At 42.0% G+C, this 25,197-nt stretch overlaps 1 protein-coding gene across 1 annotated transcript; it reads left to right on the plus strand.

Moving 5' to 3' along the window:
• The first annotated feature begins 498 nt into the window (after positions 1–498).
• sona (SON DNA and RNA binding protein a) lies at positions 499–13,908 on the plus strand. Its single transcript, XM_069663618.1, has 10 exons — positions 499–620; positions 5,584–5,676; positions 6,027–6,234; positions 6,519–6,580; positions 6,688–8,526; positions 8,722–9,112; positions 9,329–9,831; positions 10,025–10,512; positions 10,635–10,727; positions 11,833–13,908. The coding sequence occupies exons 2-9, from the start codon at positions 5,649–5,651 to the stop codon at positions 10,707–10,709; spliced, it is 3,594 nt and encodes a 1,197-aa protein (XP_069519719.1). The 5' UTR covers positions 499–620; positions 5,584–5,648; the 3' UTR covers positions 10,710–10,727; positions 11,833–13,908.
• The last annotated feature ends 11,289 nt before the right edge of the window (positions 13,909–25,197 follow it).

Raw genomic sequence — 25,197 nt, forward strand, 5'->3', positions numbered from 1 at the left:
TCAACTGTGATCACTAAAAACAAACGCCAAACAAATGTATTGCATATGGTTATGATTTATGAACAAACAGATTAGATTACTTGACAAATCTGTAAACTATGTGATTTGTATCAGATGTGGTTCCATCCACTGAAATTTAAAGTATACATAAAACCAGAGATAAGAGAGGAAAAACTCAGCAATTTAAAAGGTTTCTCTCTGGACCGGAGTATGGAACAAGTAGATAAAGACGATGTATATATATATTTAAAAAAAAAAAGAGACAAATTGGGTTGGGTGATTAAAAAACCTGAGTGCAATAAAAGACGAGATGCATACACGGCATTATTCTCAGTTAAACACTCACATGTGCAAGTTTTGGCAAATAAAGAGATGATGGGTCATCAATGTTACTGTTTATGATTAGTTACCTTGGAGCGTTGAGTTGCCTAGGATACGGTGACGCCGCCATTGAAACCGCGAAGCATGGCATGTTGGGATACTTCCCCCCATCATGGCGGATCGGGTAGTTGGCTAACTTTAACGGTTAGCATATTGAACGGTTGTTTTGTTTTATACATTGTTAGACTGCAGTCATCTGGCTTTTTCTACACGGGGATCTGATACAGAACAGAAACTGGGTAATTATATGTTACAGTATCGACTACTGTGCTGAGCGAACGATCTTGCTTTGCTGAAATAGTACTATACTGGCTAGTTAGATAGCTACGAGCATGCTAACTTAGCTAGCGGTAATGTCCTAGCTGTAATCGAGCTGGCAGTTGTTTGCCGCTCAGGCCGCGCCGCTCAGGCAGCATGTTTAGTTTAACAGTTTAGAAATTGTCGAACTCCGAAAACAATGTACGTTGTAAGAAATATCAGCTTCTTAAAAGAAGAAACAGATATGTGAAGTTAAGCTATGGCGAGCTCCGTTGGTTGTATTGATCTTGCATTGAATGTGACGCTAGCTGTGCAGTGCAGGCCCTGTGATTAGCATTACCTAACATGTAAATGAAGTGGCTGCTGCTGCTTTAAACTTTTTTCTCTTCCTGCTTCTGTTACCTGTTAAGTTTTTGCCTACGAATGAATAATTTGATTTTTGTATAAGTGACCAGGGTGACACTTAACTTCACGTTAGCTAAAGTCACTTGAAACCTGAAATAACATGTTGGCACCGTGTCTATGATGGCTAGCTTTAGCATTAGCTAACTGAAGCGCCAATGTTCACTAGCAAGACGGACTGGATAACAAACCTTACATGATGTTATCTTAAAACTTTAGTGTGGTTCTTTACCAAAAGGTAATTTTTGAAATGTACCTTAGATGAGTTTATCGTTACATTTATTGTCGTCCTTATAAATAAATATTGCAGTGGTGTGTTTGCATGGCCAATGTTTGTAAGCATCAGTGCTACTCACATGTGATTAAACTATAATTATGTAGAAATGGTATCAGGGCTAATACTGGCTGTATTGAAGCTTTAAAGTAGAGATGTTTCGGTCCTGAACGATTCGTTCAAAAAGAACGAATCTTTTCAGTGAACGGAATGATCCGTTCACTTTCAAGCATCAAAGTCGTTCCTTTCGTTCACTTGGCTCCCCACTTCTTCTTTTAGGAAACCAGACTGATTGATGTTAGCACGAGCCAATTGCGTTTCAGAGGAGGGCTGTTTGTATCACATCTAATGTATCAAATCACCATCATTGGTTAGGAGAACGACTGAACGTATCATCGTTCATGAACGAGTGACAGTGACTGAACGTATCGCTTGACCGAATCTCTCTCTCTCTCTCTCTCTCTCTCTCTCTCTCTCTCTCTCTCTCTCTCTCTCTCTCTCGTTCACTGAACGAAGCGACCTGATTAGGTGCATCTGTACATACAAGTCAATTCACAGACTCAGACTCTGATTAAATATATTACATCATCAGGCCCTGTGAATATATAAGGAGCCTCATTCACCTCCGTTAAACTTTAAAAACAACATATCATAAAAACGGTGATGCAGACTCGCGGCGCTGAGAGGGAGAGAGCATCTGCACAGAGGGAGGGGGGGAGCGGGTCATCGCGGACTGAAGTGATGACGAGATATAAAAGTTTGATCATAAAGCCTGATCATCTACAGCTCTGTGTAAAATATATGTAGTACACAGCGGACTGCAGTCTCTGTTGACAGACAGATCTGAACACAGGTCCACGTTATTAAACGTCTGTGTTCTCCCCGCGCTGCGTTATAAACTATGATGAACTGATCGCACAATGAAGTTGTAGTCTTCGTATTTTATTTTATGTATTGTGTTTTGTACAGATATGGACGTATGTGTCTGAAATAAAGAAATAAAGTAAAGTACAATACTAGAAACGATATTACAACAGCTCAAAAATAAACTGACACAACAACAAGATGAGATAACACATGAATGTTTATTTTTATATAAATATAATATTTTCTTTTTAATATAGTTGGGCCAAGTAACTGTTATTTTGTGATGATTGAACAAGAAGACCAGTAATGCAATGGGAGCCGTATTGTTCGTGAACGAGTGAGAGTGAGTTACGGGTAAACCGGAAATGTCACTGAACGACCTGGTGAACGAATGTAATGAACGAATCGTTCAGCTGAACGAGATCCGAAGATCCGGGTCACTGAAGTGAACGAGAGTTGACATCTCTACTTTAAAGTCGAGCTGAAACGGCATTTCGACAGTATCTAGCTTCCGTATCGTGACCTATTTCCGAGTGAAACAGGACGTGCAGGCGGGACATATCATTAGAGGGATTTGATTTGATCGTTGAGAAGTGGGCGTAGACAGACGTTCTCCACAGCGCAGTAGCTAGCTAACTGACCGAGTGTTCTTGGTGCTCTGCGGCTAAATGTTGCAGATTGATTGGTTGAAATAGTTTGATGCTAACTTACGTAAGCACGCGTGAAATTTAGTTTTACCCGAAGAAAAAATGATCGGATTTTGATATAAGAATACGAAGAAATGGATTTTCTGTATTTTGTTTTGCCTATATTGTCAAATAGATGACACAACATTACCGGGGATGTAATCTAAAAGGATTAAAATGACATTTTTCAATTCAACTCGACTTTAAGATTGTAGGCTAATTCATTTATTTTGTTAAACACAGGCTTTAGCCCTTTAAAAAAAAAAATTAAATCTTGCGATACATTAACGCTCACTGGACTTTCTATTGTCTGCACACTGCACTTTTTTAAATTTTGTAATGCAAGCTTTTTGCACTCACCAATATCCTGCACATCTGTACAGTACCTGTTGTACATATTTTGTATTATACGAATTGATTTTTCACGTTTTTATTGTAGTTCTGTGTTAATTGTTCTGCACCAAAACACCAAAACAAATTCCTTGTATGTGTAAACCTACTTGGCAAAAAACCCTGATTCTGATTATTCTGATCTGATATAACTAGCCTAACTGTATGTGATAGGCTTAAAGCTACAAAAAAATAATTGTTGATTCATTAAACTGTCTCAAAGAGATCTCCATCAATTTGTAATGTATGTTTTGGAGGTAGGAAATATTTGTTTTAAATGGTATAGTTTCATTACCAATCTTTAAGTATCATGAAAAAAAAGATATTTACGGATTTTTTTTGCACTAACAATCCTGCCATACCACTATGGGAGGTGCTGCATGGAATGCAACATTTTGTTGTGTTAGGAAGGGGGTCTGATTGGGTTTGTGCCATTGACTGTTACTACCAGGGGTCCGTTTCAGAAAGCGGGTTTAGTGAAAACCCTGGGTTTGTTAACCCCGAAATGAAGGAAACCTCGGGTTTGCCGTTTCAGAAAGAGAGGTAACTTTAACTCTGAGTTGGTTACCATGGTAACTGTGTCTGTGAACCTAACCTGGTCGGGAGCAGGTTTTCTTCAGGAAACTCAGAGTTTGGCTCTGTCTCCTCCCTCTAGAATGTAAAACCCTCATTCGACTTCCTCATTCATTCAGCCCGTCTCACTCGTGTGTTTGAGCGGTTACAAAAAAAACCAAAACGTTGCGTCTCTGTGCTGCTCTGACCCCTTTGCAAAAGTATTTTATAATTATGATAAAAAAATCAAAAGACAAATTTGTGTCAAAGTCATCATTTTTAGATTTTTCACCACTTCTGCCGAGAGCACTCAAATAAGACGCCGTAAGTTATTGGATTTTATTTTTTAACACAATTCAGTTTAATCAACATAAATTATAATGTATATGAAGTCAGCATCATGTTAGGGATAAAGCTAATGCACATTAAAACAGCCACTGAATTATATTTAATTAGTTTAATATTTAAAATATGATTGAAGTGAGGTTCAGCCATGAGCCCATTTTGCCTGCGCCTAAACTTTGAATGATGTTCTGGTATTTTATTTTTAACTGCTTCCATGTACTTTTTTCTCCCGCTGGATTTCTCCTAAATTAATATAAATTTGAACTTCCGGTCGTGATTAAGTATTAAAGATATACCAGTTAAAAAATAGACCAGTTCAAACTTGCGAGTTTACTCGAGCAGCAGTTTCTTCCCACGCCGCTTCTCTCTCTTTTGCAGCTGCAGCCGTGTTACTTTATTTTTCTTAAAACATGCTCCTATTCGCTGAACGTCCGCATGAGGATTTCGAGCTCCACTGGGGTGATGTAGGAGGACCTCTTTTTGTGTACCGTTGCCATGTTGAATCGTGGTATCGGGGGGGCTCCATTAATGGTTGCAGTAGCATCGCAGACACATGCCACTTTTCCCTTATGCCTCACATTTTACTTAATTGAATCTGCCTTTTTTCTCTTTCTCTATAATATTCTAGAAACTAATCATAATGTGTGTTTACAGACTGTTTAATCAAAAGCACACATTCATTTGTTTTCTCTCAGTAATCTCGTCAGTTTAGATCTTGGTGCTGAGACAACTTGGTTTGGACAGTTTTTTTGGGGGCTGTAGTTTGTGGTACTGCTTGGTTAACTGAGAGGTACATATAGTAACATGACTGCACAGCTTTAATCATGTCCAAAAAACAAACAGTCTTATAAAGCTCCTTTGTACCCCTTCCTACATGCTTTGGGGAAAATGGCGGGACCACAGCAGCATGGCATGGTTATTCTCTTCTGTGAGGCTGTAGTGCAAACGCATCCCATCATGGCTTGATGTAGCATTGACTGCTAAATTGGACAAAAAGAGCGTTTGATACTAGGGCTGAACAATTTTGAAAAATATCTAATTGTGATTATTGCAATTTCGATATGATATGCAATATTAAAGGGAATTATTTTTACATCATTATTCTCATTTTCATTGAAAAACATATTGAAATGATTATAGTGTGTTTTTTGCAGGGATCTGTACCAAACAAAGATATTTGATACTTGCGTCTGTGTATGATGTGTTGGCCAGAACATATCTGCTGCACAATATTTAAATGAAAAGTGTATTTTGACACACATTTTACCTTTAAAAAATATTGCGCCTCCTTCGATAAAATTTCGATTAATTGTTCAGCCCTACTTGATTTAGCTAAATTTTGCTTTAACATGGCTATGAAAACTTCTTGTGTTAATGCTCCATTCTCTGTTGCCTCGTTCCAATATGTTGTGTTTTGTTTTTTGCCAGTGTTGAGCACGGGAGCAGCACACCAGTGACACCAGGACCTTTTCAAAATTAGGGGCACGGGCACAATGGAATGTGCAGTGCACATTCCCTCAGGTGAGTGATGGAGAGGACATTTTTATCATTTTTATCCATTTTGATTTTACTTTCTCTTACTATTGTTTTCCTACAGTTTTACATTTAACAAAATAATGTTCATAACACTTTAGAATAACATTCTGTTGTTATCCATTATTATTTAAAACACAGGCTAAAACTTGCATTATGATGAAATGGCACCAATTGGGGTTTTTTCTCCACTTTTTATGGGAGAAATATAATTATATTATTATTTGACTCTTTCTGTACATTCAAGATGCACAGGAACAGCGTTTGGAAATTACTTTCTCTATGTTATGGTTTTGCTGAAAACGTGTGTAATCTGAAAAATTGCCTTTTCTGTGCAGGTGAGGATGAGGCACCTGAGAAAGATGACGTGAACGCAAAGGAAGGAAATGAGCCACCCCACAAGAAAAACAAGAAGCACAGAAAACACAAGAGCAAGAAGAAGAAGAGGAAGAGGAAGGGGGAAAAGGAAAGTAGTTCAGAATCTGGTGCTGATTCGGATGCAGAGCCACAACCTCCAGCAAGACCTGTCAGGACCACCAGAGCCAGGTTAGAATAAATACATTTCAATTAGAATGCTTTGCGTATCGTAAATGTACTGTTGTCTGAGACTCAATCAACCTCATTAGTTTCTACATTATATACAAACATTTATAAAATCATTGTTCATGCTGTTTAGATATGAAACTCAGGCCAAAGTTTTTAATTAATGAATGACCATTACAAAATGTGTTTCTATTTTCTAATTCAACAACAGCAGAGAATAAGATTCGGTCGAATCTTGGCAATTTTCTGGTGTTCAATTTTGTGTTTATGTTTCATTTTATTTCTAGTGCCAGACTGGCAGCAGCTGCAGGATCTGGAGACCATGCTGGGCAGAAGGATGTCATTACAGGTAGGATATTCCAACATACAAACATTATTTTTCTTTCCATTATAGTGGTGGATTCTGTGGATGATTGCCCTGTTTAATTTATAAAATATCTTAATTCCTCATCTCAGATCGTGTGGAAACGGAGGTTGATTCAAAATCCAAAAGACACAAAAGACACGCTGCCAAGAAGAAGAAAAAGAAGAAGAAGAAGGATGAAAAACAAGAAAAATCTCGCTCCCCGTCTGAAAGCAGCTCAGCTTCAGTTTCTGAGTCTGATGGTGAAGGAGGCAAAGGGGCTGGTGATAGCAAGTACTCTCCAGCTGCAGCATCTGACTTCCAAGAACCACTGTCCAAACTGGTTCCAAAAAGCAAACGAGGGGAGGAACAGGCAGTTCCCATCCTTACACAGGAACCTGAAATGCTTGGATTGAAGAAGGAAGAGCTTTCAGACATGGATGTTGGAGGGAAGGCTGGTAACACCAATGGATCCGAAAAGGATATGAAGGCACCCTCTGCAGGCCAGGATGAGATAAAACATACAGCTACACTTAAGGATAAGACCGAGGGTAGTCATGCTGAGGGTGCATTCAGCCATGCCCAAGAGCTCCCTGACATCATCCCTAAACAGGAAGGTGCTACCCCAAGAGATGACCCAGTCCTAAAAGATCAGGCCAATTCAGTTCAGAGGGCAATAGCCAAGGAATGCGATTCATCCGGGTCCCGTTCTCCTTCCCCCTCCAGGGGCTTAGACATTAATAGGTCTGGGTTAAGTCCTAGTCGTTCACCAACGCATAGTCCCACTAGGCTGCAGTCTGATAGTCATACGGCAGCAATTAAAGAACGGTCAAGAAGCCATTCCAGATCAACCTCAAAGGGAAAGCTTTCTTTAACTCCTCTAAAGAATCGGCAGCTGTCCCGCTCTCTGTCCCGCTCTCAATCCCCTAAATCTAGAAGGAAGTCACTCTCCCCATCCCCCAAATCTGCCAAGCGAGCTACCCGTCAGTCACGGTCCACCTCTCGCTCCCTCACTCCGAAGAAGGTTTCAAAGCCTCCAAGGAAGTCTAAGTCTCCTAAAGGGCGCAGGAGCTCCTTGTCTGTTTCCCCAAAGCGACGCAAAAGTTCCCACTCTCCTAAAAGAAAGCTGTCACGATCCCCTAAACGCGGCGGGCGTAGGTCCCCCTCTTTATCTCGGTCTCCAAGGCGAAGTCGAAGGTCAGAGTCGCGTCCCCGTGGCGGCACAAGACGCTCAAGATCCCGCTCACTTAGACGAGGGGGTCCAGTTGGAAGGCGTTCACGGTCACGTTCTGTCAATAGAACCCGTCGTTCCCATTCTAGATCAAGACGTGTCGCCCGTCGCTCTAGGTCGCGGTCACCAGCAAGGCGTGCAGGAGGCAGGCGCTCCAGAAGCCGATCCTTGTCTCGCCGTAGGCGATCACCACCACCCAGATCCCGACGCTCACGCTCCAGGTCATTCCGCAGGAGCAGGCGGACTAGATCACGGTCCATTGTTGTCCTTAAGCGCAGCCGTCGCTCCAGATCCAGGAGTCCCCGCAAACGGACCAAATCTAGAACCCCTCCCTCAAGGCGACGGTCTAAGTCACCAGTCAGGAGGCGCTCACGGTCTCCTGCCAGGAGAAACCGTTCTCCACCCAGGTCTGGCAAACGCTCCAAATCCCGCTCATTGTCTCGTAGGCATCGGTCAAAGTCAAACTCACCACTACCTGGCAAGAAGAGATCCAAATCTCCTAGGAAGGGCAGAAGGAGGTCAAAGTCTAAATCTGTCTCCGCAGGCTTGAACAGATCTAAGTCCAGGTCTGACTCAAGTGATGCACGCTCTGAGAGCTCCTCCCCAGCCAGATCCACATGTTCTTCTCCTGTCAAAGAGAAGAAGCCTTTATCTCCAAAGGCAGACCAGACAGCTGGTGTGAAGGCTGCTGGAGAAAGTGGAGGACTTTCAGCTCCAGCAGGTCAGAGCCTTTACATTGCACAATGATGTAACTTGATTTGGTTTCTTAAATTGCTGTATTTGCTCATTTATAAAAAAAGTGTAGGCATCAACTTTTGTAATTTCTAAGAACTGGTGAATGATATTTGCAAATCAACTTGATGTGTAAATTTATCACAAGTGGAACATTCTTTGTCATTTAACACATATCTTGCAGGTGCGTGGAAACCTATGCCCATTGCAGCTGCCTCTAGCCCCCAGGCTGTGAGCTCCTCAGATAAGTTGCTGGCTCAGACGCTTGCTCCCAACCATGAAAAGGAACAGCAAGAGCATGCCATGTCATCCAATGAACGAGACGTTTCCAGGTCCAGATCTGGTTCCAGAGAGCCTGGTACTGGTCCAGATGGGTCAGAGGGCTCAGACGAAGAAGAGGTTTCTACCTCACCAGTTAAAGTGGTCCCTAAACACCAGAGAAGCTCCTCAGGTTCAGCTTCTCCAGGTGTGCAGAAGAAGCAGCTGTCACCAATGGTTCGTAGGAAACTTTCACGCTCAACCTCATCGCCTCGACGATCAGCATCCAAGTCGACATCCAGGAAGAAGCAGTCCAGGTTTGTTGTGTGTGACTGTGCTGGTCCTTCAAGAATCACTGTTCTGTTGGTCTGTAAAGGGCATTAAATTAAGTTACTGTGCAGTCTGAATAAAAGACCTTATGAAATGATGGAAAGGCATCTTATCACATTAGTATGTGTAATTAACAAATTAAGTATCTTGTAACATTGTGCTTAAAACAAATATTCATCAGTGTCATCATACTTTTTCCGCAGGTCTAAGTCTCCAGTGAGAAAAAGAGAATCTGTCTCTCCAGCAGAGAGGAAGAAGCGACGGTCTAAATCCCGGAGTCCTGCTCGGCGGCGGAGGTCCCGTAAGCGTTCCAACTCCAAGTCAAGAACCAGAATCCGCCGGTCAAAGTCCCCAAACCGCAAGAGGCGATCCAGAACTCGTTCACCCAACACCCGTGGGAGGAGGAGGTCCAAATCCACAGACCGAAACAAGCGATCCAAGAGTCGGTCCACAGGTCGGAGAAAAAGGTCCAGATCAGGAGATAGAGGCAGGCGGTCAAGGTCTCGATCCATTGATCGCAGACGCAGGTCTAGGTCGAGGGGTCGGGGGAGACGCCCGGTGTTTCGCAGTCGTTCATTTGACAGACGGGACAGGTGGAAAAGGGAACCAAGCCACTCTCCCGTTCTCATTCTCCGCAAACAGCGGCGCTCAGGGTCCCGGACAAGACGCAGCACCAGCAAGACTCCTCCACGGCTCACTGAACTGGGTAAAACATTTGGATAGAGATGACAATTTCAACAATTACAATTTTACTGTTATTTTTTTTTTTTTACCAGTTATTTCTCTCAAATGTTTTCTACCTGTAATTCTAGCATGCTTAATCTTGCACCTTTTCCACTCCCTGTACCCACTCTTTGTCCTGTTTTTTTCCTCACCTCTCTGGCTTTTTTCCCCCTCAGATAAGGACCAGTTGTTGGAGATAGCCAAAGCTAACGCTGCTGCCATGTGTGCTAAGGCGGGGGTGCCCATTCCTGAGAGTCTACGGCCGAAAGCCATCCTCCAGCTCCCTCTCCCCACTCCATCTCCTACCCCACTGTCCTTACCTCTGCCTTTACCTCTCCCAATGGGCATGGGGATGCCAAACATGCCGAATATGCCCAACATGGGTCCAATGGGGCTACCCAATATTCCAGGAATGCCCAGTATGTCCAACATCACCATGAGTGCTGCCATGGCAAGTATGACAGCAGCGACTATGACAGCTGCCTTGACCAACATGGGTGCCCTGGCTGCCATGCCTCCTCTTGCCCCACTTCCCACCATCACTAACAAGCCTCCCCCAAGCCTCGCTCCCCCAGCACCAACCCTTAACCTGGACCACATCGAGGAAGTGAAGAGGAAAGTCACTCAGCAGGCTAACATCCACACCATCAAGGAGCTCACTGAGGTAAATTTCAGGATGGGAGGTTTTTTCAGTATTTTAATGAAAAATGTATTGCAGAATGAGTAATGTGGTGTTGTTGGTTATGTGCCAACTTAAAGCTATTGATTTGTTCTTCTCTGTTGTAGAAGTGTAAGATGATTGCAAATAGCAAGGAGGAGATGGCCATCGCTAAACCCCATGTCTCAGACGATGAAAGTTAAAACTGCAAAGCCCTCAAGGTAAAAGGATTTTCTTTAATCTTTTATTTCTGTGTTTAAGTCTCTGTCTTCGTCTTTATTATAATGCGTTATACATTTTCTTTGCATTGACATGAAGTGTTTTTCTTTTTCTTTTGGCCTAGCAATCCCACTGTAACCCTCTTTTTTGATCGTCCATTTCTCTTCCCTACATCCTCTATCATTTATATTAATGATTAATTAAGCCATTTATCTGTGACTTGTTAAAATACAATCAACCAATTCATTATTTGAGATGACTTTTTTCCACTCCAATTTCCTCATATATTTAATCTGTTTAATGACCCACACCAACTCCTTAGCCTGCCGATCATTTTACATGTTTGCTGATTTGAAGATTATTATTAAGCATTAGAATGACTACTTCTGCAGTCCCCTTATACAGTGACTGCAAGTTGTCATTTAATTCATTCAGGATTTGTGAGTAGCTTAAAGGGGGGGTATTATGCTAATTTCAAGATTCATTAATCACTCTGTGATACCTGTGGAGTAGCTTAGCATCATTTACAGTTTAAAAAACTTTTTCTCACACTGGTGCTCTGTGCAGGCCCTCATACAGCCTCTGCCTGAAACCACTCAGTCAGCTCTGTCCCTTTTAAGAAACCCCGCCCCTACAAGCCCACTCTGATTGGCTCGCTCTCCGAAGCCTGCTGAGGCTGCACTTTGTGACGTCACAAACCTGACGTTCACAACAGCCTGCAGACTGAGCTGAGAAGCCTGGGGATTACTCCAACATACTTTTACCCACAGATCTGAAACTTCAACGTTTAGTATGAACGTCCAACATTGTAACATTATATATATGTCTTAAAATGTGTAACAGCATAATACCCACTCTTTATGGAATTACCAGACACACATCTTTACTGAAACACAGAAAATTATTGTGCTTGTTTTTGCCATAAATAAGTCAAACTGATGAGCCATAGCTCCCTCTCTCTTTTACTATTCACATAATTTCCCCTTCCTTCATGTCAGCCTTTACTTTTATTACTATAATTACTTGTTTCTTTCTAAATAGTACAAGCTAACTAGATAAAATGGTCCAACTTATGTTAACCTTTTCTGTACGTGTGTCTGCTCACAGCCTCTCCCCTCAGAGGAGTGAAGGAAAATGTAAAAACGCTCTACAGGAGGACTTCCCTTCCCACGGTTCCCTTTGGCTGCCAGATGACCTGACTGAGCCACATAAGAAGAAGCAGCGCACCCTAGTTGTCACATTTACAATATAGGAGCACCCGAACCAGCCACTGCCCCTCTCAGCTCCCCAGTTTGTTTCTGTCTGTGTGAGAGAGAAAGAGAGAGAGAGAGAGACGGTCACCTGTGATACCACTGACAAAACTGGACACACTGACATGTGTGCACAGTTTTCTGACTGTACGTTATGTATAGTGAGTAAGCGTGTGTGTGAGAATTGTGAATGAGTGCGCGTGTGTGTATATAGTGACTTTCACCACCAACTCCTCAGTGTTGCTGCTTATTTAAGCAGTCGCTGTTGTAATGAATGAAGAGGAAACAAACCAAACTAACAAGTGTTTTTGTAAAAGATTAGTTTCTCTAAATTACTTTTATGCTTTCTTAAAGAATTGTGTTAAGTGGAGACTGCCTCCCTGTCCTGCTGTATTCCCCTCAGTTGTCCCTAATCCCTGGTTTTATAAACAAATAATGCAGACAACATTTTGGTAGAGACCTCACATGTGATTTATTTTTTTCCCCACAAGGCAAGCCTGACAACATGTAGTGCATCCTCGAACAGGGTGTCAGATAGTATTGCTCTGAAGGAAAGGTATAACTGAATATATTGCCTGCAAATCGCCTTCATTCACAAAACATAATTAATTCGGTAAGCACTGCCCCGGGTGTGATTCTTTTCCCTTCTATTTTAATAGCACCAAGCTAATCTTTCACTCTAACCTGCACCTTTATGTGGGTTTGTTGGGATTCTCCTCCAAATTGGAAACATGTTTGCTGTAGATTGAAATGGACATTTCATCTGCCACAGCAGTGGTTTCATACTGTAAGGTACAATTTAACATAGGATCAAACAAAAGTATGCAATTAGTACCTGCTGCCTATTTCAATTATATCATTTTAGAAGACATTCAAAGTTCTGTTTTTTGTGATTTGGGGTCATGTTTGAAAGAAATGCTGGGTGACTTCTGTTTTAGAGCTCCCAGATATTTGAGAGAGTTAAGAGTGATAATCCAAAATCCAGATCACAACTAACTCTGATTTAAAGGACCTTGAACGAACAAGCTTAAACTGTAATAACTTTTTGTTTTCCTGCTAAGATAGACAAGCGAAGAAATGCAACTCCCCTCACATTTCAATCTGTAAATGGAGGTTATTATTACTTGTTTAGGTTTACATTTCAACCTCCCGTGTGATTGGGTATCAGCCATTTAAAAAAATCCTCTTGCTTTTGCCTTTCTGTTGCTGTTTTCAATATTAAAACATAATTTCAGTGTCATTTTTTTTTTTTTTTTAGACGCACACATGCAGGACACAATTCATGTCCTGGTGGCGACTAATGACTTGTAATTGTTATTGAATTAAATGTAGAAAGTTGAGTAATTTCCTGAACTGTGCCATTTGTGTGTTAGACAATCAGGTTCTCGAGATGCTTTTTTTTTTTTTTTTATAGAAAGAATAACCACATAATATGTAAACATCTGCAGCTGCATATTCAGGAGGCAAATTGGAGAGAATTGTTATGTGTTAATGAATAACCCAACAAGCCCTTTTCATTTAACCCACTGATACAGCCTTACTTGATGTTCCCCTGACCAGCAGTTGCTGGTCTGCGTCTATGTTAATGGGGTCTGTGTTTGGCTGACTAAAGAACAAAGATGAAATTGGTGCTTTTCGGAGTGCTGGCAGGGATATTTTGTTTCTTAATAAAGAGGGATTCTCTTTATTGTCCCCACACACCCAGGGCAGTGCAACTGTGGAAAATACTGTGGCAGGTTTTTGTCAACTACAACCACACTGTCTCTGTACCAACAGTCTTGAACAGTTCAATTTATCCCCTGACATGGTCTTTAGCTATTTTAATGACAAAAAAAAAAGCATTTTAGATCCCTTTTTTTGGTCATTTGAGAATGACATCGCTTGCTTTGTACATAAATGTGTTTATGGTTAATAAAACATTGATCTGTATAAACTTGTGTCCTTCTGTGTTATGTTCACTCCAGTCCAGAGAGAGAGGGAGAGATACACATAATCAAAGGACAGATGATGGGACGTTCAAAACTGATCCGCTGTGTTCCGTCATACACGCTGTTCCATAAAGACCTTGTAAATAGGAGCTGTGGGAGCCATCAGAGTAACTTCCACACCCCCACAGAGGAGAGGTGTAGAGCTCTTAAAACTCGGCCTGCATTTCCCGGGTCAAGGCTGGGATAATAGTCCTCACTACCAGGAAGGACCGCTGAGCAATGGTGCTAGTGGACCCTGGTAGCTTTCATCCTGCCAGTGATCCGCCAGTGGTGCACTGCTCTCGCACTGAAGGGGTTCTGGATTAACACCAGAGGGGACTTAGTCCCCCGCTGGCAGGACAGACTCTTAAAGAAGCTTCAGAGCTCTTCCTCTCTGTTGCAGCTCTTTCTCTTTATCCCCTTTTATTTCTCTCAAATTATGTCACCTACTATGGTATACGTTAATATTTCATTACGTGCAGTTTATTAACTGCTACACTAAACATCCCTACATCCTTCTCTTGGCTAATATTGCTGCATCAGTTATGTGTTAGACACAGGAAAGTGGGCACATGCATGGCAATCTGCTATAACAACACTTATCTATAAAGAAGGTAAGGATGATGCACAGTGCCCATACAGGCCTATATCGCTTCTTAATACGGACTACAAAATAATATCAGCAATATGAAGAATTTCTTGTGCAAATACTGTGTTGTTTAATGAATGCCATCAGTGCTGAATGAACTCGAGTTTCATTTTCATCAGAACTGGTGAGAGAAGAGTCTAAATGTTTTATCAAACTCTCCATCCAGTCCCCTCTTTTAGGAAGAGGCCAAACTGTTTCCAATGAGCAACACAGAGAAGTAGATACTGTAGATTTAGAAATGTTAACTCTGGAGCTTGGGTGTTCATTAAAATCACCCCAGTTATTAACTCATTTTTCTTACACTTACTTTACAGATCATGTCAGAATCCTTTAATGATCTAAACATATACATCAGATCCTAAATTATAATCAATACCAAGTTTGCCACGTATCAGTCGTCTTCTTCAAACTGTTGTTCAGTGTGACATTGTCCTGTGTTTAAAATTAGACTGCACCGCCAGGTGTGAATGAGGTCACAGAATAGATGTCACTTGAAGTGACATTGGCCCAGTGGAAGAGGAAGTGAAAGAACTGTTTTCATATGCAATGAATAGGGGTGTGACCAAAAATCGATACAGACACAATATATCGTCCTGACTGGTGCAATACAAAAATCGATATGCTGGCGGCAAATATCGATGTTTTAATTGACAAATATATGGCGCTCTAAACACAATTCCCTGCGATTTTGAGTCGCAAAGTCTTTGATGGAGTAACAAAGATGGAGTCACTACTTCAAGGCTCCTCACGGTGGCGCTAATGACATGAATCAGGGTAACATGAATGGAAATTAATTGGCTGAAGAAGTTAATCAGATATCGTGATGTATCATTAGATAATTGTCTTGCAATATATCAATTATCTCAGAATCACTGTATCGTGATATTATGGTTATCATGGGCCATGTATCGCGCATCCTATTGTGAGTTACCCTGCGATTCCCACCCCTAGTAATGAAATTCTTGATAACAGAGACAGAGACAACACAACAGGTCTGGACGAATTACCTATTTCCAATGTGTGCTTGTGTGAAAGCCTTTTGTATTTTTGCATATTTTTATAAAATGAGTATCTGAAGTGGGCTGATGCCATTATTTCATTTCCTGCATCCTTGGATGATAAACAAGTCCTTTCAGAAAATATTTCACACCATAAAATCTCTGCAGTAATGAAACCTTCCTACAAGTGGTGCACTTTCTCTTTGTATCCATTTTGCTTTTATTGTGGAAGTCAGGGCTGAACTGTCTCTTCACAAAAAGGGCCTTAAAATGTAAAGCTCTAACAGACTGTCACAGTGGTAAAGTACGTAAAGTATAAGGGCTGTGACAAACTTAATATGTAGTTGACACTTTCTCTGCAAGAAGAGGACCTAGTGCACGAGGAGGCTTAAAGGGCCGCATTCTGTACGTTTTTGTACTGAATTGGATAAAAAAAACTCTCCACAATGAGTTTGTGCCTTTGTTTTCATCATAAAGTTTAAAAAGCATTTCACTAGCATACACTTGGATAAAAAACATAATGGATTAAGGTATCAGGACTTTGATCAGTGCCACGGATCCTTTTTGTCTTTCAATGAAACAAAGACAAAACAAGACTAGCATGCGGCTGACCGCATCAGGTCAATGTGCGCTTTTGTGGGCAATGTGTTACCAGGACTGTCCTCATGAGGCCTATGACAACGTGTACGAAAGCAGGTGCGCGCTGCGGACATAGGTGAGGGGACAGTGGACGGCCACCTACTCCCCCAAGCAAAGTATCCAGAGCCGTATAGACAGAGAGTCGCGTCAGTGGAGGTCCAATATGCTCCATGATCCGCCATTGCGATGTCGCAACTCTCTCGCTCTCTACGGCTGTGAAAGTACCGTCACTCAGTCAATCAGTCAGTCAGTTTTTTCATGTGTGGACACGATGTAAATTGTTTTAATTTTCAACAAGTGAAAATAAGTCTGGGTGGCAGGTGGAGCAGTGGTTAGCACTGTCGCCTTACAGCAAGAAGGTTCCTGGTAGAATCCTACTTAAGCCAGCCCCAGGCCTTCCTTTTTTTTTTTTTTACTTTTTCCCTCTTATAAACATAAAACATACAACACTGTTAAGAAATCCTTGACAGAGGGCTCTTTCTGATTTTTTCCCCACAATCTTTACACGTACACCTGTACACATCATAAAATATATATATTTAAGTACAGCATAACTGCAGTCCATCTTCATTTGCATTTGTGTAGACTTGTTTTAGTCACTGGGTCCATTGAGTGTGCGTTGGTGCATGCACTTTCTCCTAGCAATCATTAGAATTATATATAATATACATCTTAGGTCTTTGTTGGTTACATGCAGGGGTGGCTCTCTAAGTAGGAACAACATAGGATCGGGCCGGGGCCCTTCTGTGTGGAGTTTTTATGTTCTCCCCATGTCTGTGTGGGTTACCTCCAAGTACTCCGGCTTCCTCCTGCAGTCAAAGACATGCTCGTTAGGTTCATTTTGACTCTTAAATTGCCAGTATGTGTGGACGGTTGTATGAAGCTCAGTCAGGATGACTATATTTTGCATGCTGGTTCTATTGGTAATACTTCATATGTTTTGCTCACAGTCCTCTCATGCATGATCGCTCACTCTGCCTGCAGTCGTAAGCTGTTCTCATCACCTGGTCACATCTGTCCAATGGCACGCCAACACTCCCTCCCTGTCACATTGTTGCCGTTGTTTTTCCAGTTCGTTCATGCCATCCCAATGCATGATCCTCCATCTCCCGATCTCCACCCGAGTTTCATCATTAGCGTCATCATCTCATCAGCACTAAGATGACATCATTGGCCAACACCTCCATCACCAGTGTCCAGACTCCATGGGGGGATATACTTTATCTTGCTGCTGCTCAGGTCTGACAATCATCATGTGTAGAGTCCAAAGACAAAACTAACTATTTATCCTAACTTCATTTACTTCTATATGTCAACCCTGTGATTGACTGGCAACCTGTCCAGGGTGTACCCCACCTCTCACCCAATGACAGATTTAATATCAACAAAACATCCAGCTAAACCAGGAATTAGGAAAAGTCTGCTCTCCAAAAAAAGTACATTACCCTCCCCTGTTTCTGACCCTCCTTCCTACATAATAATCTTTGTCCAGTCCCTGAGGACAAAAAAAAACAGCAACAAATGTCCTCATTAGAAATGCAGAGCCAGTATTTTAGTTTCCAATATTGCTTCCTTAATTACTATGTGTGGGTAATCTGCATTAACTGCAATCTCTGAGAGAGTTACTCTTTTTTTAAAATATTCCAGACCAATTACAATCATTTCATTTGCGGGCTGTAATTACATTAATCAGCAATTACAGTTACAGGCCTTCCTGCCAGTGTCTGCATGTGCGCTTGTTTATACACAGCAGTCACATTTACATGCATGTGGGTTGCATACTGAGCAGCCAGTGAGTCATTGGACTCAGCAGATCAATGGCTGTCGGTCGATGGATGGCTGAGTGCTTTGCAACGACCACCCAGTCCAAGCACCCTACACACTCTGTCAGGCCGCCAGGAAAGGAGGTCACACACTCAAATTTCCTCTCACTCCTCCTGGCTTTCCATTTTCAAAATACAGTTTTCTCTCGCAGCGTTTCAACACACACACACACGCACACGCGCACACACAAGGGATAAGCCGATGAATTCAGGCTGTGTTGGGGTTCTGGATCAGAGTGGAACTTGTTTCACTACAATGTGAGACAGACTAACGAAGACAACAGAGACAGCGAAATGAAAAGGAGAAAAGAGGATTTGAGAAAAAAGGGAGGTTCGACGAGATAAAAGCTGACGAGAGAAAGAAGAGAAACAGAGAGAAAGAGAGGGAAAACTGACAACAAAAAAGGAAGTAAGATGCCAAATTTTGTGGAGGAGGATTTGGAGCACTGCATATAGAAGCAAGCGAGCTGCGTCTGGAGTTGTGAAAGTGCACGCACTGGTCAGGGGAGTACAATAAAGGTTGTGACTTTGACTGTGCTTGTCGGTTTATTGTACTGTCAAAAATGTGTGCGTGCAGATTTCAGTTCAAGTGTGTGTGTCAGCGTCCTTGACAGGGCAGAATCCTGCCAAACTGAAATGACGTAAAACCCGGAGCGTCTGCTGCAAAAACAAACTGCGAACATGAACGTCTACACGTTTGAAGACACACATGTTGCATGCGGTCATGAATAACTCATGAGGGCACTGAGAAGCAACTATAGATTCATTTATGGATGAGTGAAGTTAACCCATTTGAAATATTCATGCGAGCGGAGAAGGCAAAATGCAATATCAAAATATGCTTCTCATTTCCCTTTGCAGATTGAAAATTTAAATATGTATTAGTTTGCACATTTGCAAAGAATATTAAAATGTTAAGAGGATACTCTTCAAAGATGTCCCCAAACTTATGATTCCAATTCAAACGGAGGCTCAAATGCTGCACAAGAGGCGCACATACACATGCACCGATCAGCCATAACATTATGACCACTGACAGGTAAGGTGAATAACATTGATTATCTTTACAATGGCCCCTGTCAGTGGGTGGGATATGTTAGGCAGCAAGTGAACCCTTTGTCCTCGAAGTTGGTGTGTTGGATGCAGGAAAAATGGGCAAGCGCAAGGATGTGAGCGACTTTGACAAGGTCCAAATTGTGATGATAGAATGACTCTTGTGGGGTGTTCCCGGTCTGCAGGGGTCAGGACCTACCAAAAGTGGTCCAAGGAAGGAAAACAAGTGGACCGACGGCAGGGTCATGGGCGGCCAAGGTATTATGCTTATTTCAAGCTTTATATTTCACTCTGTGATACCTGTGGACTAGCTTAGCATAATTTACAGTTAAACAAACTCATCATTTTTCTCACACTGGTGCTCTGTGCAGGCCCTCATACAGCCTCTGCCTGAAACGACTCAGTCAGCTCTGTCCCTTTAAGAAACCCCGCCCCTACAAGCCCACTTTCTTCTGATTGGCCAGCTCTCTGAAGCCTGCTTGTTTATGATAGATTGGCATCTCTTGGTTTTCGAAAGACGCAGGTTTTGTGTTATAGGTTCCCTCCCTTCTTTTTCCTGGGTTTTATTTAATTGTGACTCCCCTCATCCCCTACCCACCTTCAGGGAACGTAACAATATGTTTGTGCGTTGTATTTCTAATTCTATATCCAATGTATCTCCTAAATTTCCCCCTGGAGATAAAGTATTTGAAATGTGGCTTCTACTCATCTTAGCTGGACTCAGACTTGGGTCATGGCACTTCATCCATGAAGGCCGGGGGAGATGCAGGTCGCTGTCGCCGAGTCGACCTATGAAGTCAGCCGGGAAGACGGATGCTTCCTGACTGTAGCACGGAGTGGTGTGAATGATGAGAACATCGAGGTCCTATGGAAGAGTGAGTGTGTGTGTCTGACTGATCCAAATGATTCATATCTATATATGGAGAAAGCAAGTGTTCTGTAAGTCAGAGATCCAAGAAAGTGTGTGTGTGTGTGTGAGGTTGTGTGTTTTTGTGCTCAATAAATACAGCTGCCTGTTTTGCGCATGTATGTGTGCATTTGTCTCTCTCCTTGTGTTTGTGTGTGTGTGTGTGTGTGTTTGCGTGACAGCCAGGGGAATGTATATGTTAGTTCCAGTCCATTGCTTGAGACTGAGCACAGAGGTAGAGCTGTGTGTGTTTGTGGATTGTGTGCGAGTGAGTGTGTGGGTTGTCTGTCACAGGAATGGAGGGAGAAACCATGATGATGTCGACAAAGATCAAGATAGATCAAGGTTAATAGGTGTGTGTGTGTGTGTGTGTGTTTGTGTGTAGCTGCAGGGAAGGAAAGTTCCTCTTGTGTCTACACCGATTAACAAAGCACGTCTTCAAACATCAGAAGTAAGACTCACCGGTAACTGATTTGTGTTTAATCCTCATGCATTACATTTTAACCGTGTGATAATGTGAAATAAGTGCCATAAATCCCCCTGGATGTCACCTAAACCATCATCCTATCCTACCTGCAGCCACACACAGCTCAGACAGTGTGTGTGTGTTGTCATATGTAGTGGAGTTTTCAGTCTAGTGCTCACACCTAAGCCCCTAACCTGACTGTTGAGATGTGTGTACTGTAGAGTCATGGATGTTCCACTCCATCGCCCATGTTAGGGCGAACAGTGGGAATATCAAGAGTGTGTGTCTCTCACAAACCGATGTAAGGTCATGATACAACAAGGAGGAGTGGTGCAACTGTGTGTGTGTAAGTGTGTGTGTATGCTTGCAGCTTGTAAGATCTAGTTCATCGCTCATGCTGACGCGCACAACAAAAGCATTAAGGCAGAGTGATGTTGGCGTTTGTGTGTGTGTGAGCATGCATGTTCAAGCATGCAAGGAACAACACAGGAGCAGCTGCCATTTCATACTGGTGCTTTGACAGTTACCTGTATGTATTTCCTCTCTATTGCTTGAGTATTAATGCTCTTAATATATTCAGATTGGCTGCTGACTCATTCAAAACTCACAGAAACAATAAATTAATTAGGGTTTATTATTTGAATGGAGCAGGCTGCTAGAACGTTATGAACAATGTAAGAGTTAAAACGTAGGTGGGGACAGAAATATCCAGGTCTCAAATCGTACCCACCTACAACAGTCTAATCAAATATTGAAAATCTGCAACTTGCTGATCAAATATTCATACTAGCCACGGGGCTGTGGAGTACTCACATTAGTTAGTTGAGTGGTCTCCCTGGCTTACTGAGAGATCAAAAGTTCTATTCCTGGTTAAACTAGTGTTATCCTTCTAAAGTGAACCCTTTTGGTTCACCCATTCAATAGTACACACATCAATCTCATTAACAGAGAGTTATCAGCTAAAAAATATGGTTTGGTGTTTTGATTACGTTCATTTTCTAATATTTTGTCAGTATTATGGTATTAATTAAATTGTGGAAAGTCACAGGAAAGATGGGGACAGGGAGGGTTGAGGGTTATTACTGTTTTATCTTGGCTTAATTAGGTATTATACATCAGGGAGAAATGACAAAAGACAGAGAGGAAGGGATAACAAAGGTAATGAGCCAGACTTGAACCCACCTTATGAACCCACGGTGAATGGCCTCACATAATAACTTCTTCCATGGGCCTATTATTTGAGCTTCTCATCATGTAGAGACTGTTGTAACCTAGCCGATATTATCCCATCCCACATATTCTATCCTATCTTTTCCTTTCCTATCCCATCCTACTCCTTCCTATCTCATCCAATCCTTTCCAATCCTACTGCATCCCATTGTGTTGTATCCTATCCTACTGTATCCGATCTCGTCCTATCCTATCCTATCCTATCCAACAGTATCCCATCCGATCCCATCCTAGCCCACAGTATCCCATTCTATCCCATCCTATCCAACAGTATCCCATCCGATCCCATTCTATCCCACAGTATCCCATTCTATCCATTCCCATTCCATCCTATCCCATACTATCCTCTCCTATCCTGCCAGGCCAGCCCATCCTATCATATAGTATCCATCCAAACCCATCTCATTCTCTCCTCGTATCGTATTGTATCCTATCCTATCCTATCCTGTCCCATCCCATCATATTCTGTCCTATGCCATTCTATCTTATCCTATCCTGCCAGGCCAGGCCAGCCCAGGCCATCCCATCCTATCATATAGTACCCATCCAAACCCATCTCATTCTCTCCTCCTATCGTATCGTATCGTATCGTATCGTATCGTATTGTATCCTATCCTATCCTATCCGATCTCATCCTACCCCATCCCATCCTTTTCCATCCCATCCTTTTCCATCCCATCCCATCCCATCCCAGCCCATCCTATCCTTTCTTATCACCTCCCACATCCTATTTAATCATAGCATCAGATCATAGCATTCACATAAACGTAAGGTGTTCTAACCCTAACACTAACCCTTACTCTTTTACAGTTATACACTGTGTTTAACTGCATTGGGTGTCTTGTTTGCAGGCCGCCTGTTTAGCTCAGATGTAATTTGACACAAAACACTGACTTCAAACATTTTATTCTTGTAAGTATGTTACAAGAATACAGTTGCTGGCTTGAGATGTTTTCTTAGTGCAGCAGAAATGACAAATGTCTCCTCCCAATCTTTTCTCAATGGACCACACTTGGCACGTTGTATTCATGCGAGGTGTTAAACGCTGACTCACGTTAACCAACAGCAACAAACATTTTCACTCTGCTGCCGTCCTGAGACTTCAACTCTGACTGTACTTGTTCACATTTTTATACATGACAGCTCTTTTAGAGCTAACTCACTGTTCCCTGACATGGCAAGACAGCCAAGAAATATATGTTTGCGCCTGCTGCTACATGCATTAATTATGGCTTCCATGTAAAATAGATTAGATCTGCAACTTCATTGAGTGGTTGCGGCAGTTGTGGAGTTCACAGCTCACATTACTTAGCCTCCTACTCCAGTCCAACAAAATATAGTTATATATTTAACGAAGCCAAACCAAGAAATGCCTTTCATTTTAGTTACTTTGGTTTGTTGGATGTTACATCCCTTATCAGAGGCGGCCAACTCTGCAGAGCCAGATGAGACGTTATATTTTACACAGAGAGCTACTATATGTGTGTTTCGACAACTGTTAAATCCCCTTTGAGTTTGTAAGTGTCTCCAACAACACAGTTGCTGTGTAACAAAGAGTTCAGAAAGGGGTGACTTGTCATTGTTTTTGCTTTTCTTCAATTTTTCTGCAGGACATGTTCGACTTTGAGAATACTGTTAGCTCGTCGTCCAGTGTTTGCCACTTTTGATTGCTGGTCTTATGACATCACTGACCTGTATTTACTGTTCTAGTAGTTTTACGAGATGTGAACTCACAATAAGTCTCATCCATGCGTTATGTATCAGTCCCTTTGATATGACACATAATTTAAGTCTGAGGCTGTCTCCACAAGTAAGGATGTTTAGTCCCAGGCTTTTAGCTCGGGAGCTCTTATCTGTGTCAGTGGAAAGAGAGCTCTGCTTCAAAGGCTATTATCGAACTTTAGCCCTGAAGTGTTGTGCTTATTAGCCAACTGACAAACAATCTATGGCGAAAGGACTCACAGAAAATACAATACAAGCAGGAACTCTTTTCTTCTTTTTTTAAAAAAGTCATCATCATCAAGTATGCTGCTTATAACGGTGACACTTCAGGGGTTGCTTGGAGGATTTCAAGATTTTTATCCCACCTAGGACTAATGGGCCACATCAGTCTGTGGTGTTCAGTGTGTCTTTTTTTTGTGACCTGTTTTGTTACCTTTTTTCTCTGTCCATGATTTACTGCTTTTCCCATACATACATTTTACACTTTAACAGCACTTTATACATACGAATAGGATATGCTGCATCAACATCAACAAATAGACTTCCATCCATCCATTACCTATGCCGTTTATCCTGTTCAGGGTCGCGGCGGGGCTGAAGCCAATCCCAGCTGTCACTGGGCAAGAGGTGGGGTACACCCTGGACTGATCGCCAGTCAATCACAGGGCTGGCGGATATAGACAGACAACCTTGAACAACCATGAACCTAACGAGCATGTCTTTAGACTGTGGGAGAAAGCCGGAGTACCCACACATGCACGGGAAGAACATGCAAACACCACACAGAAAGGTCCACTTTGTCCGTCTGGGATCCGAGCTAGGAACCTTCTAGGTGTGAGGCGAGGCACCACCGTGCAGCCCTGCAAACAGACTTGTTGGTGTTATTAATGATCTCCCTTGCCTGGCTCTGGACCTTTCTGCTAGCTCAAAGTTGACTGATTAGTCTTACATCATGTCATGAATCAGGGTTTGGGTTGAAAAGAATCCAGTAAGTCCAATCAGCGCCGCGGTTTAGCCTTAGCTGTGTTGACGCTCTTGTCAAGCTGTGTGTCAGAACAAAGTATGATTTATAACAACAATGGTGACAGCTTTAGAGAAGACAACCATTTCCCAATGACGTCAGGTCTCTACCTCATCTAAACCTGTTGCTGACCTCTCTCCGTGCACAGAAACTCAATGGATATGAACTGCGTCATCTCTTTCTGTTGGTAAGACCAACAACTCCTCCTTCATGCATGTCAAATTAGATTGTTTGAAAAAAGATGTGAGTGTTTTCTGATCAGCTCTCCCTTTAGCTAAGCTTCGGTTAATTCTAGCAGACTGAAACTGTTTGATTCTGGTAGAAAGATCACTTTAATGGGAAAAACAACAGCTTGACTGTTTACAGTGGATGTGACGCAAATAGCAGAGTCTAGTGCCAAAGTCATACACTTTGTTCTCTGTAATGACAATTATAATTTACTTGATTATTCATGTTTGAACAATCAAACAGTGCTGTAATTTTTCTGGTGAAGACAATCTTTAAAGACTTTCATGTGATATGAAAATGATGACATTTTTTTTTTTATTCACAGCCAAAGTCTTTAAATAATAATGCAAAAATAACATTTCTGATTATCCTTATAAATTACAGACCATTTTTTCCACCGCTGTCATTTGTTGGAGATCTTGAATTGACATTAATATTTGCCGGAGTCTGTGCGTCTGTGAGTGTCGCCTCAAACTGACACTTTCAACAGCTCCTCCTGGGTTTGGCAGAATGTTAAAT

Source organism: Semicossyphus pulcher, unplaced genomic scaffold, assembly GCF_022749685.1.
Source record: "Semicossyphus pulcher isolate SPU_LCO1_2020_fin unplaced genomic scaffold, fSemPul1.0.p SCAF_15, whole genome shotgun sequence".
In the NCBI taxonomy this organism is placed as follows: Eukaryota; Metazoa; Chordata; class Actinopteri; order Labriformes; family Labridae; genus Semicossyphus; species Semicossyphus pulcher.

Bases quoted from the DNA above. Each gene is read 5' to 3' on its own strand.
- sona (XM_069663618.1), top strand. From the start codon at position 5,649: ATGGAATGTGCAGTGCACATTCCCTCAG. The intron at 5,677-6,026 runs GTGAGTGATGGA...TTTTCTGTGCAG, and splicing joins TGCAGTGCACATTCCCTCAG to GTGAGGATGAGGCACCTGAG. The intron at 9,832-10,024 runs GTAAAACATTTG...TTTCCCCCTCAG, and splicing joins TCCACGGCTCACTGAACTGG to ATAAGGACCAGTTGTTGGAG.